The 12,905-nt window shown below is 36.0% G+C and overlaps 1 protein-coding gene across 4 annotated transcripts in view; it reads left to right on the top strand.

Annotated features, from left to right (window-relative positions):
• The window catches only part of CEP192 (centrosomal protein 192), a 133,667-nt gene that overhangs the window by 99,821 nt on the left and 20,941 nt on the right, over positions 1-12,905 (top strand). For all 4 annotated transcript variants that reach the window (XM_058692796.1, XM_058692794.1, XM_058692795.1 and 1 more), the window contains 5 exons: positions 1,939-2,199; positions 2,445-2,560; positions 4,331-4,440; positions 7,081-7,231; positions 12,344-12,522. In XM_058692796.1, the coding sequence (XP_058548779.1) occupies positions 1,939-2,199; positions 2,445-2,560; positions 4,331-4,440; positions 7,081-7,231; positions 12,344-12,522 (817 nt within the window). The remainder of the gene's footprint in view (positions 1-1,938; positions 2,200-2,444; positions 2,561-4,330; positions 4,441-7,080; positions 7,232-12,343; positions 12,523-12,905) is intronic.

The following is a 12,905-nucleotide window of genomic DNA, read 5'->3' on the forward strand; positions in this document are numbered from 1 at the left end:
GGGGATGGGCTAAATGGGTAAGGGGCATTAAGGAATCTACTCCTGAAATCATTGTTTCACTATATGCTAACTAATTTGGATGTAAATGTTTTAAAAAATTAAAATGTGAGCTAAAAAAACATTAAAAATTAAAAAAATTAAACACTACTAATCTGTACTCATTTTGGCAAGCCAGTACCAATTGATGAGGTCCCTAAATTTAATTTTTCAAAACGTTATTTTAAGTGCATAATACAACTCAAAATAAGCTATTGATGTTTTCAAGTTTGCAAGGTATTCTTTGGAACATATTTTATTTTGTTTATTTTCTTATGTTTTTCGAGAGAGAGAGAGAGAGGAGGGCACAACTGAGCAAGGGGCAGAGAGAGAGAGAGAATGAGAATCCCAGGATGGGGGCGGGGAGAGAGAGAGAGAGAGAGAGAGAGAGAGAGAGAGAGAAAGAGAAAGAGAAAGAGAAAGAGAGAGAGAGAGAGAGAGAGAGAGAGAGAGAGAGAAAGAGAAAGAGAAAGAGAGAGAAAGAGAAAAGCGGGACTCACTCGAAGCAGGGCTTATGCTTACCCGAAGTGAGACTCGAACTCACGAATTGTGAGATCATGACCTCAGCCGAAGTCAAATGCTTAATGACTGAGCGATCCAGGTGCCCTAGAACTATTTTAATAATTGGAAATGATAGGTCATTTTTAAAGGAGTGCATTTTTATAAGGTATGGAAGTTTGTTTTCTAGCAGCATACCTGTTTTCCTACATTTTTATTTATAGACTTTATTCTGTGAATCCTTATTTCCTGGTAGTGCTAAGCCCTGTGGAAGCAGCCTGGCTTAGAGACAGCACCAGTTGGCACCTAAAGCCTGCCTCCATTCTGCACCCCAGCTACCAGGGGGGTCTGTCCTCTTGAGAATTGTTTGAGTTCTTGGCTTGTTTGGTCCCTTTGGCACACTTCTTTCTCACTCTGGTAGACCAAAGGCTAACAGGATTATAGAACAATAGATTTTTTTCACCAACACATTTCATTTTCAAAATTGAGAATTACTGGGAAGTTGGAAGAATTATATGGTGAGCTTTCACCCTACCACTTAGATTCCACAATTAAATGTTTTGCTATATTTATGTTATCACGTATCTAACCATCCATCAATTCATCTCTTTTTGTAATGCATTTCAAAGTAAATTATAAACATTATGTTCCACCCTAAACACTTGTTTTTTTGTTTTTTATTTTTTGTTTTTTAATGTTACTTTTGACAGAGAGAGACACGGTGAGCAGGGGAGGGACAGAGAGAGAGAGAGAGAGAGAGAGAGAAAGGGAGACACAGAATCCAAAGAAGGGTCCAGACTGTCAGCACAAAGCCTGACATGGGGCTCTAACCCACAAACTGTGAGATCATAACCTGAGCTGAAGTTGGATGCTTAACCAACTGAGCCACTCAGGTGCTCCCACCCTAGACACTTCTTAAACAAGTTTATTTATACTTATCTTTTATTCCTTTATTATCTAAGCTTGGCTTTTATAACAATGAAATAATTTAGCATATTGGAAGGTAAATAATTTTCCAACTCTTTGTTTTTCTCCTAAGAGAAGTTCTTCAGTATAGTGCGGGGCTGGAAGTGGGGTAACTACCAACCAAAGTACACAAAGAGTAATAATTTTTTTTTAATGTTTATTTATTTATTTTTGAGAGAGAGCATGATCAGGGGAGGGGCAGAGAGAGAGAGGGAGACAGAGAATTTTCACACTGTCAGCACAGAGCCCAACTCAGGGCTTGAACTCCTGAACTATGAGAAATCAAGAGTTGGACACTTAACCGACTGAGCCACCCAGGTGCCCCAAGAATAATAATTTTAATTGTATTCAATTGGTATGGGTTTTCTTTTCTGGCTTTAATTTAATCTTTTTACTTACATAAAAATAATTTTGGATTTATATATTTTCTCCTTTTAGATACCTTTGTCTGGATATGGAGGAACAAGTAATCTTATTTTGGAAGATGTTAAAAAGTTATCTGACAGTTACATGGTAACAGTGAATGACTTAATACCTGGAAAAGAAAGTAGAATTGTTTTTTCTGTTCATAACACTGGCTCTCGGGCAGCTTTTGTTAAAGCAGTAGGTTTTAAGGATTCTCAGAAAAAAATTTTGCTGGATCCTAAAGTATTAAGGATTTTTCCAGATAAATTTGTGCTCAAGGAAAAAACACAAGAAGTAAGTATGAGTCTGTGCACGAAAAATAGGAATTCATTTTTAGGTTAAGTTAATAATTATGTATTTTATGAAGAAAAATTAATAGTTGAAAGTAATAACGAATGGAAGTACTTACCTTTTCAGAAATGCTATCATATACATCCATGTCTGTTGACTGTTTAGGTTCATATGATAGTTAATTCAGAATGAAATGACTTAAGAAAAATATTTAATATTTACTCCTGATTTGTTTTTCTTGGCATCAGGATGTTACTATAATATATAATCCTTCAGACAGAGAGAACAGTTCTACAACTATAACAGAAATGTCAACTGTATACTTCTTTGGTGGTGATGAAATCTCAAGGCAGCAGTATCGAAGGTAAGTTACTTATCATGTTGGGAACTATTCAGTAGAAATAATGAAGGCTTAAAAATGGTTTGGGACTTGAAATGTATAGAACATGCTCAGCTACTTCTTAGTGAACCGGTAGATGAAAAATCTTGTTAAAATTTGTGTGGCTGACAGTCCACCACATTGTGAGGAAAGAAATGCCTGTATGAAACCCATCTGCTGTGTTTGCAGTGTGCGTTCTTTACTAGGCATACCTATTGTGCCCCTTCTCTTTTATGCAAATAGGCACCTTAGACTTCGTAACAGGATGATCTTCCTAATGATGGTACGTCAAGTTTAGAAAAGATTTAAGAACTACTGAAAAAATATATTGTATATAAACACACCTGACTTATTTGTAGTATTTCTAGGAATGTTGTGAATTATTGGAAAGGATCAAGTTGTGTTTAGAAGTGTGTAGGATGTTAAAACACATGCTAGCTTAAAACATGTGCTTCTAGAAAATTTGGTACCTCTAAATATAGTTTAATATACAGAAATGTCAAATTTAGACATTTAGATTTAGATGTGATTTAAACATAGGTAACATTCTTGTATGTTGAATTCAGAATTCTTGTGTTATAAAAATCTGCTTCCTAGCCTAGAGGACTGAATATAAAATAAACGAAGCTCACGATATTTCATCTGTCAGTAGGAAATCATTAGCCCTCAGTGGGGGAGGGGTATATGCATATACCAATATTTCCTTCTTCCAACCCTTTGTGCTCTGCTATGTTCTATTTTGGTATGTAATTTAGGAAATTGTTTTATTATTTTTAATCTGTTGAGGATTATTGGAATGTTAAAAAAGAGATTTGAGGGGCTCCTGGGTGGCTCAATTGGGCATCCGACTTCGGCTCAGGTCATGATCTTGCAGTCTGTGAGTTAGAGCCCCGCGTCCGGCTCTGTGCTGACAGCTCAGAGCCTGGAGCCTGTTTCAGATTCTGTGTTTCTCTCTCTCTCTGACCCTTCCCCGTTCATGCTCTGTCTCTCTCTGTCTCAAAAATAAATAAATGTTAAAAAAAATTAAAAAAAAAAAAGAGATTTGAGTGATATGTTGCTACATGATGTTAGAATAGACTCAAGATCTCAACTTTGAACCTGGTTTTGTTTGTCAAGTAAGTATTTTAGATGCAGAAACTGACATTTGGAGAAATTAGATTACTGGGTATTGGTTTTTATTTTTCCCTTTTCTCTACTGGGATATAACAATCAGCATATTGTTTTAGAGCCCCTCTTTGCTGCATGTGTACAGCATATAATTTCTTTTGTTTGTGAACATCACAGTATTACAGAGAAATGTACATTTCAATTCTCTCACCTCAGAGATTCTCTAGAAGAGGCCAGGTAAATATAGTTACATGGTAATTTAAATGTCCCTCTCTCATGTACTTAAATCATGTTCTTGGCCTATTCTTTTGGTTTTTTCTGAGACAGATTTCTAACTATGATCAAATTCTTACAAATAATGAAAATGTAAGACCTGAAGATAATCTAATTTTACTCTTTCTACTGTTACAGTTGGGAGTTCTCATTTTGATGTTAATATTTAACTGAAATTGATGACTACACTTCCATGTATAACTTTTAAGGGAACGTCCAAAACAGATTTTCTTTTAAAAATCACTTATATTAGGATTTAAGATATGAGATCTATATACTAATGAATCATTCATGCTGTTTGTGAGATTTGCCAAATACACTAATGAAAATTGAATTTATGTAAAATAGTTTTTGAGTAAAAATCTCTGTTGGCAGAGCCCTATTGCACAAACCAGGGATTATAGAACAAATACTTCCAGAACATAGTGTGCTGCAGAACATTGATTTTGCTGAAACGTTTCAGGATGAGTTACAAGTAACTGAAGGTAAGAATTTCATCATGACCCAAAAGATTTATCTAGGTCCAGTGATATAATATAAGGAGAAAGAGTATTAGTTTAGATTGTGGAGTTAGGCTGAGTTTGAGCCACAATTCTGCTGTATGGCTTTCAATGTTACGTAGATTCAGTTTCCTTATTTGTAAAATGAGAGTAATAATATCTATCTTCTCATGCATACAGAATTGTGAAGATGAAATGAGAGAGCTTTGCTATATAAATGTTAGATGTTATGAATAATCTTATGACACCTACTTTATGGGTAGACTTGTAAACAGGAGAATGAATGGTCATTATTAAATCCAGAGTAATTACTATTTAAGATTTAATCATTGGCAAAACTTGAACTCATTTTGAGATTTGTGCCGGCTATGCAGTTTATGGAGGATGTGATGGTGGCAAAATCAATCAATCAATCAATCAATCCAAAATAGACAGCGGTGGAATAGCTCCAACCTAGATATTTAGCTCTATTTGAGCTGAACCATTCAAGCATCTAATAGAGTTTATTACTGATACAAAAAAACATGTCTTGACACATACAAATTATGTGATAATGGACAGATTTTTACCACAGTGTTGTTTATAATAGCAAGAAGTAACCTAAATGTCCAAGAATAAGGCATCGATTATGTAATAGAAAATGTTGATGCTATTAAAATAATGATATGATTTTATATTAAAGACATGAGAATGTCTTATTATTTTATTTTAAAATAACTTAATTATTTTAAAGTTGCATAATAAGGTCTTATTATGGTAAAAATAATTTAATGTGTCTATATACAGCTTCACAGGTAAAATCGCAGGATTTAGACACCATATATTACCAGTGGTTATGTTCTGGTAGTAGAATTTCAGGTGGTCATGTTTTTTTCCTTTATTTTTGTTTTCTAGGTTTTATTTATTTTTTTTTTAAGTTTATTTTGAGAGACAGAGAAAGGAAAAGAGAAGGTGGGTGAGGGGCAAAGAGAGGGAGCCCCATGTTGAGCCCCAACATGGGTCTCAAACTCACAAACTGTGAGATCATGACCTGAGCCGAAATCAAGAATTGGACACTTAACTGACTGAGCCAACCAGGCACTCCTGTTTTCTAGGGTTTTTTTAATGGTAAAGTATATATTGCTTCTAAATTATGAAATGGTAAAAGGATATTTATGCCTATGTAGAGGTGATGCAGAATACTCATCTTTCCAGTAGTTAGGAGTCTAAGTCATCTGCTCAAAGGGAAGGTTGGGATGGATAGTTAAAAATAGTGAAAAGAGGGGCGCCTGGGTGGCTCAGCCAGTTAAGCGCCCAACTTTGGCTCAGGTCATGATCTCACGGTTCGTGAGTTCAATCCCCGCATTGGGCTCTGTGCGGACAGCTCAGGGCCTGGAGCCCGCTTTGGACTCTGTGTCTCCCTCTCTCTCTGCCTCTCCACCGCTCACACGCTGTCTCTCAAAAATAAATAAACATTGAAAAAATTTTTTAAAATAATGAAAAGATTTGAAATGAATCTTGTCAGTAGTGCGTTAAGGGTGCAGAGTATAGAACGAACCTTGGATTTGGAGCTGAAGCAATTCAAGACCATCTCTGCAACTTCATCTCCTCTGAGTTTTACCTTCCTTATCTCTTCATCATAAGAAAGATCCTAATCAGAGAGTTAAACTGAACTGTGCTTTGTAGATGGAAACACTTAGAATGGGGAGGAGTTGATAAGATGGAGAAGATGAGGACCAGAATGGGGAAGGATAGTCCAAGGAGAGGGAGTTGTGTGTACAGAAATTCAAGAAATGTGTTATATTAAGGGTCATGTTGACAAACCCAACCAAGAGCCCATGTAATCTGTCAAGACCACTCATCTAAGATGGGGAAGAGGTAGGACTTCAGGTAGGTGTTTGGGACACCAGAATACTGGGTTCCTTGAGGTGGTGTATTTATTGTCCAGAGGAAGGGAGGAAACAATCCCACTTTGTTTTGTGTTGGTTAGTTTTAGTAGATCACCTATGGGAGTGTTGCAGTTGAACTTTTTATGTGGTTATTTTGAATAACGTTTGTTTGAGTATATTACTGTTACAGGTATTTATAATCTTGTTTTGTAAAATGTGTGATTTATGGCAAATATTTTCACACTTGATATAAACTTTTGTAGTCTGATATCTTTGGTTATTACAAATTTCCACTTACACTTACTGTGTTCTTTTAAACACTTTTCATTTAAAAAGTGTCATTCTTAATGTCTAATTTAAATGTAGAATCCAGAATACATAATTCCTACTTCAAAGAGTTGCTGTGAAAGCTAACTAGAATAATATGTATGAAGGGATTAAAACGTTACCTGGCCCACAGTCAGCTTGATGCCATATGTAGCTTTAAACACATTCATACTTTAATGCTCACAACAACCCCTGAGATGGATCATAATTTTTTCTATTATCCTTGAGGAGACGAAAGCTTGGAGAGGTTAGGTCACCAAATCCAAGGCCAGAGCCTGAGCTGCCTATAATTTCATCCTCGTCAATAGTTGTAAACGTCAAATGTCACCCACCCCAACCTGTTGCTGTAAATGTATAAATTTATCTGTTATATTTTTGTGGTGTGATTATGTGAAGATTCATATATTTCAAATATTATTTTCTATTTCAGTGTATGATCTTCCCCAACGGCCTAATGATATTCAGCTCTTTTATGGAAACATGCGTAAAATTATACTTTCAGTAATTGGAGAATTCAGAGATTCCGTGTCTAGCAGTGAATTCCTTCAGCCTTCTTCCAAAGCTAGCGTAGAATCTAAAAGGTAAAACAGAGAAACAAAACATCTCTCATCATATTTCAAGAGAAGTTAATTCACAGTAGAGCTGATCTTTTCTCCATACTTTTTTGCCTCAAAATGTTTATTACATCTTTATATTTTGGTTTAAGTTGAAATAATTTTAAATTTACAGAAAAGTTTAAAAATAGTACATATTAAACCTGCATTGAGATTCCCTGGTTGCTAACATTTTGCCACATTTACCTTATTATTGTTTATGTGTGTATAACTTTTTTCTGTACCTTTTAAGAGTAAATTGCAGGCATAATGACCAGTTCATCCGGTTTCCTAAAAACGCAGACCCTCTCCTATATAGCTGTAGTAAACCCATCCAGATTAGGACCTTAGTGTTGTTACAGTACTAACATCTAGTCCACAGATTTCATGCAGATTCCCCAGTTCCCCAGTAAAGTTCTTTATAGTTAAATCAAAGAAATAAGCAAAAACCTCCTCTTTTCTTTTCCTCTTTGGTCCAGAATCTAATCTGAGATCACATGTTACATTTAGCCTGTCTCTTTACCTCTTTGAATATAGAATACTTTTTCAGTCTGTCCTTCTCTTTCACGACGGAACGCAGAAGGTTGGATCATCAAATCAGAGCCACAGAATCAAAGATACTACCCAGAACTAAGCTTTAGTAACAATTTTAGATGAAACATGAGGAAATCAGGATTGCTAATTGTGTTTCCTAGGTCCTTCTTGCAACATGAATACTCCACTCTAGTTCACATTTAACATGAGGTCTCTAAGCTGTGCACGTGATACATTACTAACACGAAGGGGTGGCTGTTTCCATCATGGAAGCTCTCTTATTCTTGTGTAATTACATACCTTATGTGATAATTTTTTTCAAACAACTATGTTGAAAAAATTCATAAATTTTTATTTTCTATACCTTAACCAATTCTAGACAGACCAGGAACATTCTTCATAAGTATTCTATAGAAAAGTAAATTAGTATGATTGCTGGGAGATGTCGTTAGGAAGATTACAAGGGGATTTGACTGAGTCATCTTTCTTTTTTTTTCCTGGGCTTTTCCTGCCTGGTAAAAAGGGGAAAATGGCACAGGCCAGCTGCTAACCCTTTTCTTACCAGTGAGTGACTTTGATGTTTTTGTAGAGCACAGACTAGTTACTTTGTAAAATGTCCCTCACATCACAGATACGATGCTGTTTGTTTCCTCAGCGCATCTCAGGTGCTAAACAATGCTGATTTGTCCCATTACTTGAAATATTTTTATCACTTAGTTAAAATGGTGCCTTCCAGGTTTCTTCATGGTAGTTAGTTAATAAATGTCTTAAAGGAAGATCCTTAGAGATGATGAGTTATCTTATTCCTTTTCAAACTTGTAGTACCCACTGATGATTATTGCTTGAATCATCTTAGTACTGTCTTATTTACCAAATGGTGATTTTCTAATTCTATCTTTTTACATTTACTAATTGTCTTTCCACTATGAGGAAGAGATTTACTTCACCCTCTTTTGTGTACTTACTTATATTTGGGCAGACCGGTGAATTCAGTATAAATTCTTTACTGTCCTCATTCGGTTGCTTAATCTGACTTTTTATTCACCGGCATGATGGTTATTTTAGGTTTGTCTTATGCATTTCCTGTCCCAGCCCTGGGATAGGGGTCCTGGTTCATTTTAGTAGAAAATGGTATTAGACACTAGGATATGAGTAGTAAGTGTGCTATTGCTTTTCAGGTGTTAGTACTTCTAGGCTCCCTCCATGGACAGAGCTAGGAAATATATGCATTTTATATAAATCCACATGTATCCACATCTGTTTATAAATATGTTGAAATCATGAGTTTACACTGATAACTCCAATACTGAGAATCTGCCTTCATTATCCTCAGTATATTTGAATTTTACTCTATCCTCCTATTTTTAACCAATCTTCTCATCTTCTCCTTGGCACATCATTGCCAACTCATGTTGGCTGAGGGTTCTCTACAAGTCACAGCCACCAACTAATAGCTGACTCAGACCCACCCACCTGGAGCCTCCAGCTCATTTAACCTTGCCCTCTTTTCCCATACTTTTTAAAAGTTTTTATTAGAGTATAATTAACATACAATAATCCTATTCATTTGAGATGTACATCATAGTGATTTGATTTTTTTATACATTGTGAAATGAAATGATCCCACAATAAGTCTAGTTATCATCTGTCACCAAACTTATAATATTATTGACTGTACTTCCTATGCTATATATTCCATCCCCATAATTTATTTTATAAGTGAAAGTTTGTACCTCTTAATCTCCTTCACCTATTTCACTCACCCCTAACCCCTCTCCCTGCCTCCTGTAACCAGCAGTTTGTTTCCTGTGTCTAAGAGTCTGGTTTTTTTGGTCTGTTCATTCATTTTGTTTTTTAGATTCTACATATAGGTGAAGTCATTTAGTATTTGTTTTTCTCTGACTTATTCCACTTAGCATAATACCCTCTAGGTTCATGTTGTCACAAGTGGTTAGATTTCATTCTTTTTTTATGACTAATATTCCACTGGGTATATAAACCACATCTTTATCCATTCATCTGTCATGGACACAGGTTGCTTCTGTATCTTGGCTGTTTTAAATAGTGATGCAGTGAACATAAGGATGCATATGTCTCTTCCAGTTGGATTTTCATTTTCTTTGGATGAATATTCAGAGTAGAATTGTTAGATCATATGGTAGCTTTATTTTTAATTTTTTGAGGAACCTCCATACTATTTTCCATTAGGGGCCACACCAGTTTACATTCCCACCAGGAGTGCACATGGGATTCCTTTGCTCTCCATCTTCACTAACATTTATTTGTTGTCTTTGATAATAGTCAGTTTGACAGGTGTGAGGTGATTTCTCATTATGGTTTTGGTTACATTTCCCTGATGCTTAGTGATGTGGAGCATCTTTTCCTGTGCCTGTTGGTCATCTGTATGTCTTCTTTCGGAAAATGTCTATTCAGGTCCTCTGCCCATTTTTTTGATCAGGCTAGTTATTTTTTTGATACTGAGTTGTGTAAGTTCTTTATATAATTTGGATGGTAACCTCTTATCAGATAAATGATTTGCAAGTATCCTCTCCCTTTCAGTAGGTTGCCTTTTCATTTTGTTTTGATGACTTCCTGTTCAAAAAGCTAGTATCTATCCTTCTCAAATTATTCCAGAAAGCCGAAGAGGAAGGAAGTCTTCTAAACTCTCTTAATGTGACCAGCATTACCCTGATAATGAAACTAGGCAAAAACACCACAGAAAAAGAAAATTACAGGTCATTATCCTTGATGAATACAGATGTAAAAATCCTCAACAAAATAATAGCAAACTGAATTCAACAATATATTAAAAGGGTCCCTATACTTTTAATGATAATTTTTTCTAAAATATGTAATCAAATAATTAAAGATAGTAGTTACATTAAAAATTATTTTGAAATTCACTTAAATTGTGAGAAACAGGTTCTTAGGAAACTAAAAAGCCAAGGATCAGCTTTATAATTTTTAAAAAATTGTTTCTGACTTATTGGCTGGTGCCTCCATTATTTCTCTGGGCAGTAGAGGTCTGATTTCAAAAGGAGCAGGTGAGAGGGCAATGGGTAAGAGGCGAGGAGAGGATTCCCTCTGTCTGCTGAGTGTCTGCTTAAAATAAAGATGTAGCTCTGCTGTATGGTAAAAGAATTTGGGCACTGCCTCGTTGAACTTCAGGTAAATCATGTGCTACTGTGATTACAAAATTTATTCAAGTTACAATTTTTTGTAATCTAAGGCTTATTAGAAAACACTTTTTTTTTTTTTTTTTAATTTTTTTTTCAACATTTTTTATTTATTTTTGGGACAGAGAGAGACAGAGCATGAACGGGGGAGGGGCAGAGAGAGAGGGAGACACAGAATCGGAAACAGGCTCCAGGCTCCGAGCCATCAGCCCAGAGCCCGACGCGGGGCTCGAATAGAAAACACTTTTAACACTTAAAAATCTTAAGCCTCATCAGCATTTCTCACCATAGTATTTTGCCTGGAAGACTATGTTTGGTGTTAGCATCATGAAAATAGTTATCACTGTACAGTTATAGATACATTAAGAGTTTTGTTGTTTTGGGGGACGCCTGGGTGGCTCAGTTGGTTGAGCATTCGACTTCAGCTCAGGTCATGATCTCGCAGTTTGTGGATTTGAGCCCCGCACTGGACTCTGTGCTGACAGCTCAGAGCCTGAAGTCTGCTTTGGATTCTGTGTCTTCCTCTCTCTCTGCCCCTACCCTGCTCGCATTCTGTCTCTCTCTCTCTCTCTCAAAAATAAACATTAAAAAAAAATTTGTTTTTAATGAAAAAAGTTTTGTTGTTTTTAAAAAATTTTTAATATTGGGTAGTTTTCTGGTAAACCTTTTAAGAGACTTCAGATAGCATGCTGAGGTCAAGACAGTAAAGAAATCATTGAGTATTCTAATTAAAGATTAGTATAATAATATTAGACCTATACTGTATTTTTTAAACATTAAGAATACACAGTGAAGAATTTTTATTCCATGAAAGATACACAATATATTACATAATGCACCTTTAGTTTTATCTAAATGGTTTTATTGTTTTTTAATTTTTTTTTTTTAACATTTAATCATTTTTGAGAGATAGTGTGAGCAGGAGAGGAGCAGAGAGAGAGGGAAACACAGAATCCAAAGCAGGCTCCAGCCTCTGAGCTGTCAGCACAGAACCTGACATGGGGCTTGAATTCACAGACTGCAAGATCATGACCTGAGCTGAAGTCAGACACTTAACTGATTGAACCACCCAGGCACCTCTAAATGTTTTTAGACTTAGGAAGAATTCATATAAAAAGGTGACACAGTCTGGTTTTTTTATCTTTTTTTTTTTTTTTAAAGCAGAACATTATTAGATTTCTTTTTTTTTTTTTTTTTTGAGAACATTATTATATTTCAATACACAACTTCTATTCAACCAAAAAGTAAAACATCACAGTAAAAATGTTGGTGAGAAAACATGGTATTTCATTTGCAGTGCATGGCAAATGGTTAACATTCTTAGTCATAAGCTTTTATTCATATTTTATTTTTTTCCTCTCCCCCTCTCTGTTTCTTTCTCTCTCTGTAGTGAATCTGACAGTTCTGGGAAACATGGTGGCAATGTTTCTTTGGATGTTTTGCCAGTTAAAGGTCCTCAAGGTTCTCCACTTCTTTCAGAAGCTGTTCGCCCACCTCAAGATAAATCATTCTCGAAGGAAATGTGGGCTGTCCAGCCTGAACACTTGATTTTGATAGCTCCTTCTCCTTGTGAGTATGTCAACAACAACACAACAGCAGTGAGCTCTGGAAACCAGGCCTATACTCATTCTGAGTCTGTGGCTCATCTAGTAATGTTCATGGACTGTATGCAAAGGTGACCAGTGGCTTACACACGTCCTCTTCTACGTAGGTCTCTTTGAGACCTACCTCACGCTCAACTAGAACATTGTCCGGCACAAGGCCATGGTCCTCATTCCAAGCTCCCAATTCCCCATATGGTAGGGCCACTCACCCATGGGCCCTTCATCCTACCACATCCCTTGCCCCAAGGTACTTGGCCTATTATACTAAGTCTTAACATCGATATAGTTGGTTCAGAGTAGGAAAAAATATGGTACCAATGTATGTGCCCAAGATAAGACCAGGGGGTA

Source organism: Neofelis nebulosa, chromosome 11, assembly GCF_028018385.1.
Source record: "Neofelis nebulosa isolate mNeoNeb1 chromosome 11, mNeoNeb1.pri, whole genome shotgun sequence".
Classification (NCBI taxonomy): Eukaryota; Metazoa; Chordata; class Mammalia; order Carnivora; family Felidae; genus Neofelis; species Neofelis nebulosa.